Source organism: Scomber japonicus, chromosome 17 (genome assembly GCF_027409825.1).
Source record: "Scomber japonicus isolate fScoJap1 chromosome 17, fScoJap1.pri, whole genome shotgun sequence".
Classification (NCBI taxonomy): Eukaryota; Metazoa; Chordata; class Actinopteri; order Scombriformes; family Scombridae; genus Scomber; species Scomber japonicus.
This window is the reverse complement of record NC_070594.1, coordinates 600,519-608,018: the sequence shown is the minus strand read 5'-3', so window position 1 is coordinate 608,018 and position 7,500 is coordinate 600,519. Positions and strand designations below refer to the sequence as shown.

The window sequence follows — 7,500 nt, the reverse complement described above, 5'->3', positions numbered from 1 at the left end:
TCCTCCACCTCATCCTCCACCTCATCCTTCACCTCATCCTCCACCTCATCTTCCACCTCATCCTTCATCTCATCCTCCACCTCATCCTCATCCTCCACCTCATCCTCATCCTCATCCTCATCCTCCATCTCATCCTCATCCTCCACCTCATCCTCCACCTCATCCTCCACCTCATCCTCCACCTCATCTTTCATCTCATCCTCCACCTCATCCTCCACCTCATTCTTCACCTCATCCTCATCCTCCACCTCATCCTCCACCTCATCCTCATCCTCCACCTCATCCTCCACCTCATCCTCCACCTCATCCTCCACCTCATCCTCATCCTTCACCTCATCCTCATTCTCCACCTCATTCTCCACCTCATTCTCCACCTCATCCTCCACCTCATCCTCATCCTCCACCTCATCCTGCACCTCATCCTTCACCTCATCCTCATTCTCCACCTCATCCTCCACCTCATCCTCATCCTCCACCTCGTCCTCATTCTCCACCTCATCCTCCACCTCATCCTCATCCTCCACCTCATCCTCCACCTCATCCTCCACCTCACCCTTCACCTCATCCTTCACCTCATCATCTTCCTCTCCTCCACCTCATCCTCCACCTCATCCTCCACCTCATCCTCCACCTCATCCTCCACCTCATCCTCATCCTCCACCTCATCCTCATCCTCCACCTCATCCTCCACCTCATTCTCCACCTCATCCTCCACCTCATCCTCCACCTCATCCTCATCCTTCACCTCATCATCTTCCTCTCCTCCACCTCATCCTCCACCTCATCCTCCACCTCATCCTCATTCTCCACCTCATCCTCATCCTCCACCTCATCCTCCACCTCATTCTCCACCTCATCCTTCACCTCATCCTCCACCTCATCCTCCACCTCATCCTTCACCTCATCCTCCACCTCATCCTCCACCTCATCCTCTTCCTCTCCTCCACCTTCTAGGTGACGTAGATTCTGCCGACCGCCTGCTGGAGAGGCTCCTCCCCCCCAGGTCCATCTCAGCCAATCAGAGGATCCGAACCATCGACAGGGCGGTGCAGACTCGTCTACCTGACAGCCCTGTCGGCCAATCAGAGGCGCTTATTAAAGACGACTTGAAAAATTCTGCGTCTCAAGCTCCCCCCCCCCCTCCCCCTCCCCCTCCCCCTCCTCCTCTACCTGGTATTGTAGCCCCCCCTCCCCCTCCTCCTCTACCTGGTATGGGAGCCCCACCTCCCCCTCCTCCCCCCCCTCCTCTACCTGGTATGGGAGCCCCTCCCCCTCCTCCTCCTCTACCTGGTATGGGAGCCCCACCTCCCCCTCCTCCCCCCCCTCCTCTACCTGGTATGGGAGCCCCTCCCCCTCCTCCTCCTCTACCTGGTTTGGGAGCCCCTCCCCCTCCTCCTCCTCTACCTGGGATAGGAGTCCCTCCCCCCCCTCCCCCTCCTCTACTTGGTATGGGAGCCCCCCCTCTAAGTGACATCATCGTGGCTCAGACGGTGCAGGGTCTGGGCATCCCCGCCCCCGCTGTGAGCCCCACCCGCTGCCCCACCCTCCGCATGAAGAAGCTGAACTGGCAGAAGCTGCCGTTCAGAGCGGTGACAGGTGAGTTAGTGACAGGTGAGTCAGAGACAGGTGAGTCAGAGACAGGTGAGTCAGAGACAGGTGAGTCAGTGACAGGTGAGTCAGAGACAGGTGAGTCAGTGACAGGTGAGTCAGTGACAGGTGAGTCAGAGACAGGTGAGTCAGAGACAGGTGAGTTAGTGACAGGTGAGTTAGTGACAGGTGAGTCAGAGACAGGTGAGTTAGTGACAGGTGAGTCAGTGACAGGTGAGTCAGAGACAGGTGAGTCAGAGACAGGTGAGTTAGTGACAGGTGAGTCAGTGACAGGTGAGTCAGAGACAGGTGAGTTAGTGACAGGTGAGTCAGAGACAGGTGAGTTAGTGACAGGTGAGTTAGTGACAGGTGAGTCAGAGACAGGTGAGTTAGAGACAGGTGAGTTAGTGACAGGTGAGTCAGAGACAGGTGAGTTAGTGACAGGTGAGTTAGTGACAGGTGAGTTAGTGACAGGTGAGTCAGTGACAGGTGAGTCAGAGACAGGTGAGTTAGTGACAGGTGAGTCAGAGACAGGTGAGTTAGTGACAGGTGAGTTAGTGACAGGTGAGTCAGTGACAGGTGAGTTAGTGACAGGTGAGTTAGTGACAGGTGAGTTAGTGACAGGTGAGTCAGAGACAGGTGAGTTAGTGACAGGTGAGTCAGAGACAGGTGAGTTAGTGACAGGTGAGTTAGTGACAGGTGAGTCAGAGACAGGTGAGTCAGAGACAGGTGAGTCAGAGACAGGTGAGTTAGTGACAGGTGAGTCAGAGACAGGTGAGTCAGAGACAGGTGAGTCAGAGACAGGTGAGTCAGAGACAGGTGAGTCAGAGACAGGTGAGTTAGTGACAGGTGAGTCAGAGACAGGTGAGTTAGTGACAGGTGAGTTAGTGACAGGTGAGTCAGTGACAGGTGAGTTAGTGACAGGTGAGTCAGAGACAGGTGAGTTAGTGACAGGTGAGTTAGTGACAGGTGAGTCAGAGACAGGTGAGTTAGTGACAGGTGAGTCAGAGACAGGTGAGTCAGAGACAGGTGAGTCAGAGACAGGTGAGTTAGTGACAGGTGAGTTAGTGACAGGTGAGTCAGTGACAGGTGAGTTAGTGACAGGTGAGTCAGTGACAGGTGAGTCAGAGACAGGTGAGTCAGAGACAGGTGAGTTAGTGACAGGTGAGTCAGTGACAGGTGAGTCAGAGACAGGTGAGTCAGAGACAGGTGAGTTAGTGACAGGTGAGTCAGAGACAGGTGAGTCAGTGACAGGTGAGTCAGAGACAGGTGAGTCAGTGACAGGTGAGTTAGTGACAGGTGAGTCAGTGACAGGTGAGTCAGAGACAGGTGAGTCAGAGACAGGTGAGTTAGTGACAGGTGAGTCAGAGACAGGTGAGTCAGTGACAGGTGAGTCAGAGACAGGTGAGTTAGAGACAGGTGAGTTAGTGACAGGTGAGTCAGAGACAGATACACTAAAGTTACATCATCACCTTTCCTAACGATAATAACCCTGTGTGTGTGTGTGTGTGTGTGTGTGTGTGTGTGTGTGTGTGTGTGTGTGTGTGTGTGTGTGTGTGTGTGTGTGTGTGTGTGTGTGTGTGTGTGTGTGTGTGTGTGTGCGCGCATGTGTGTGTGTGTAGCTCAGCGCTCTCTGTGGACATCAGCGTCCTCAGACTCGGTGGAACCAGACTACTCCAGGATCGAGCAGCTCTTCAGTCTCCCTCAAACTGAGACCAAGACCAGAACCAGGACCGAGCCCAAAGAGGTCGGCTCTCTTCCTGTTTCACAATAAAAGCCTTTCAGCATAATCTCATCCATTCTGAGCTTTTACTGTGAAACTTCAGCAGGAAGTGTCTCTGATAGTGACTCTGGTCTCTGCAGGTCTCCTTCATCGACACCAAGAAAAGCCTCAACCTCAACATCTTCCTCAAGCAGTTCAAATGGTGACCTCACCTGTCTCACCTGTCTCACCTGTCTCACCTCTCACCTGTCTCACCTGTCTCACCTGTCTCACCTCTCACCTGTCTCACCTGTCACCTGTCTCACCTGTCTCACCTCTCACCTGTCTCACCTGTTACCTGTCACCTGTCTCACCTCTCACCTGTCTCACCTGTCTCACCTCTCACCTGTCTCACCTGTCTCACCTCTCACCTGTCTCACCTGTCTCACCTGTCTCACCTCTCACCTGTCTCACCTGTTACCTGTCTCACCTGTCTCATCTCTCACCTGTCTCACCTCTCACCTGTCTCACCTCTCACCTGTCTCACCTGTCACCTGTCTCACCTCTCACCTGTCTCACCTCTCACCTGTCACCTGTCTCACCTCTATCACCTGTCTCACCTCTATCACCTGTCTCACCTGTCTCACCTCTCACCTGTCTCACCTCTCACCTGTCACCTGTCTCACCTGTCTCACCTCTCACCTGTCTCACCTGTCTCACCTGTTACCTGTCTCACCTCTCACCTGTCTCACCTGTCTCACCTGTTACCTGTCTCACCTCTCACCTGTCTCAACTCTATCACCTGTCATCTGTCTCACCTGTCTCACTGGTCCCTCACCTGTCTCACCTCTCTCACATGTCTCACATGTCTCACCTGTCTCACCTGTCACCTGTCTCACCTCTCACCTGTCTCACCTCTCACCTCTATCATCTGTCGCACCTCTCACCTGTCTCGCCTGTCTCACTGGTCCCTCACCTGTCTCACCTCTCACCTGTCTCACCTCTATCACCTGTCGCACCTCTCACCTGTCTCACCTGTCTCACCTCTCACCTCTATCACCTGTCGCACCTCTCACCTGTCTCACCTCTCACCTGTCACCTGTCACCTGTCTCACCTCTCACCTGTCTCACCTGTCTCACTGGTCTCTCACCTGTCTCACCTGTCTCACTGGTCCCTCACCTGTCTCACCGGTCTCTCACCTGTCTCACCTGTCTCACTGGTCCCTCACCTGTCTCACCTCTCTTACCTGTCTCACCTGTCTCACTGGTCCCTCACCTGTCTCACCTCTCACCGGTCTCACTGGTCTCTCACCTGTCTCACCTCTCTCACCTGTTTCACCTGTCTCACTGGTCCCTCACCTGTCTCACCTGTCTCACTGGTCCCTCACCTGTCTCACCTCTATCACCTGTCTCACCTCTATCACCTGTCTCACCTGTCACCTGTCTCACCTGTCACCTGTATCACCTGTCTCACCTCTCTTACCTGTCTCACCTCTATCACCTGTCTCACCTGTCACCTGTATCACCTGTATCACCTGTCTCATATGTCTCATATGTCTCACCTGTCTCACCTGTCTTACCTCTCTCACCTGTCTCACCTGTCTCACCTGTCTCACCTGTCTCACCTCTGTCACAAGTCTCACATGTCTCACCTGTCTCACCTGTCTCACCTGTCTCACCTCTTACCTGTCTGTCTCTCCTGCAGTTCCCATGAGGACTTTGTGTCTCTGATCCGGAGTGGAGACAGATCCAAGTTTGATGTGGAGGTCCTGAAACAGCTGATCCACCTGCTGCCTGAGAAGCATGAGGTCAGAGGTCACGGTCTGTCCCTCACCTGTCCCTCACCTGTCCCTCACCTGTCTCACCTGTCCGTCACCTGTCTCACCTGTCCGTCACCTGTCTCACCTGACCCTCACCTGTCCCTCACCTGTGTCACCTGTCCCTCACCTGTCTCACCTGTCCCTCACCTGTCTCACCTGTCCCTCACCTGTCCCTCACCTGTGTCACCTGTCTCACCTGTCCCTCACCTGTCCCTCACCTGTCCCTCACCTGTCTCACCTGTCTCACCTGTCCTTCACCTGTCTGTGTTGCCCTCACCTGTCCTTCCTCAGGTAGAGAACCTGAAGTCCCACCAAGCAGAAAGGGACAAGTTGGCGTCAGTGGATCGGTTCTACCTGCTACTGCTGGACGTCCCCAGGTAGGAGACCTGTAGCTCAGACTCACCTGTAGCTCAGACCCACCTGTAGCTCAGACTCACCTGTAGCTCGGACTCACCTGTAGCTCAGACTCACCTGTAGCTCGGACTCACCTGTAGCTCAGACTCACCTGTTAATCAGACTCACCTGTAGCTCAGACTCACCTGTAGACTCACCTGTAGCTCAGACTCACCTGTAGCTCAGACTCACCTGTAGCTCGGACTCACCTGTAGCTCGGACTCACCTGTGGCTCAGACTCACCTGTAGCTCAGACTCACCTGTAGCTCAGACTCACCTGTAGCTCAGACTCACCTGTAGGTCAGACTCACCTGTAGCTCAGACTCACCTGTAGCTCGGACTCACCTGTGGCTCAGACTCACCTGTAGCTCAGACTCACCTGTAGCTCAGACTCACCTGTAGCTCAGACTCACCTGTAGGTCAGACTCACCTGTAGCTCGGACTCACCTGTAGCTCGGACTCACCTGTGGCTCAGACTCACCTGTAGCTCAGACTCACCTGTAGCTCAGACTCACCTGTAGCTCAGACTCACCTGTGGTTCAGACTCACCTGTAGCTCAGACTCACCTGTAGCTCAGACTCACCTGTAGCTCAGACTCACCTGTAGACTCACCTGTGGCTCAGACTCACCTGTAGCTCAGACTCACCTGTAGCTCAGACTCACCTGTAGCTCAGACTCACCTGTGGCTCAGACTCACCTGTAGCTCAGACTCACCTGTGGCTCAGACTCACCTGTAGCTCAGACTCACCTGTGCTGTGTTTCAGTTACTCTCTGAGGATCGAGTGCATGCTGCAGTGTGAGGAGAGCAGCAGTTTGTTTGAGACTCTGAAACCTAAAGCTGAGCTGCTGGACCGGGCCTGCCAGAGTGTGTATACACACTACTACACACTATACACAATATACACACTACTACACACTATACACATCTGTATATACACTACTACACACTATATACACTCTACACTCACTACAACCCACAAATACACACTATACACATCTGTATACACACTATAATGTTGTGTGTTGTTGTGTGTGTTGTGTGTTATTGTGTGTTGTTGTGTGTTGTGTATTATTGTGTGTGTTGTGTGTTGTTGTGTATTATTGTGTGTGTTGTGTGTTGTTGTGTATTATTGTGTGTGCAGGTGTGAGGGAGAGCACTCGGCTGCCGAGCTTCTGTAAACTCATCCTGGATGTTGGAAACTTTCTCAACTATGTGAGAAACACACACACACACACACACACACACACACACATGTACACTACACACCTGTACACTACACACCTGTACACACTACACACCTGTACACTACACACACTACACACCTGTACACTACACACACCTACACACACCTACACACACTACACACCTGTACACTACACACCTGTACAGTACACACACCTGTATGATGTCATGTGACCTGTATGATGTCATGTGAGCTGCAGTGATGTCATGTGACCTGTATGATGTCATGTGAGCTGTATGATGTCATCGTGTGTTTCAGGGCTCCCACACAGGGAACGCTGAGGGGTTTAAGATCAGCACTCTGCTCAAACTGACAGAAACCAAAGCAAACCAGTCCAGAGTCACCCTGCTGCACCACATACTGGAGGTAAGCCCCCCCCCCCAACACCCTGCTGCACCACATCCTGGAGGTAAGCCCCCCCCCCCCCCCCCCAACACCCTGCTGCACCACATCCTGGAGGTAACTCCCAGGATGCATGTCTGTCTCTGTGTGTGTGTGTGTGTGTGTGTGTGTGTGTGTTTGTGTGTGTGTGTGACAGGAAGTGGAGCAGAACCATCCTGACCTTCTGAACCTGCCTGATGACCTGGAGATCTGTGAGAGAGCTGCTGGGTGAGAACTCAGTTATTATTTCACTGCTAGAGTTCTTATTAACTGTCATAACCTGTGTGTGTGTGTGTGTGTGTGTGTGTGTGTGTGTGTGTGTGTGTGTGTGTGTGTGTGTGTGTGTGTGTGTGTGTGTGTGTGTGTGTGTGTG

At 53.3% G+C, this 7,500-nt stretch overlaps 1 protein-coding gene across 1 annotated transcript in view; it reads left to right on the top strand.

Annotated features, from left to right (window-relative positions):
• LOC128377442 (inverted formin-2-like) overlaps nt 1-7,500 on the top strand; it is a 27,697-nt gene that overhangs the window by 11,975 nt on the left and 8,222 nt on the right. Inside the window, exons 8-16 of the mRNA XM_053337394.1 lie at nt 955-1,596; nt 3,210-3,334; nt 3,451-3,512; nt 4,995-5,097; nt 5,401-5,486; nt 6,267-6,367; nt 6,645-6,715; nt 7,005-7,112; nt 7,285-7,355. Of these exons, the coding sequence (XP_053193369.1) occupies nt 955-1,596; nt 3,210-3,334; nt 3,451-3,512; nt 4,995-5,097; nt 5,401-5,486; nt 6,267-6,367; nt 6,645-6,715; nt 7,005-7,112; nt 7,285-7,355 (1,369 nt within the window). The remainder of the gene's footprint in view (nt 1-954; nt 1,597-3,209; nt 3,335-3,450; nt 3,513-4,994; nt 5,098-5,400; nt 5,487-6,266; nt 6,368-6,644; nt 6,716-7,004; nt 7,113-7,284; nt 7,356-7,500) is intronic.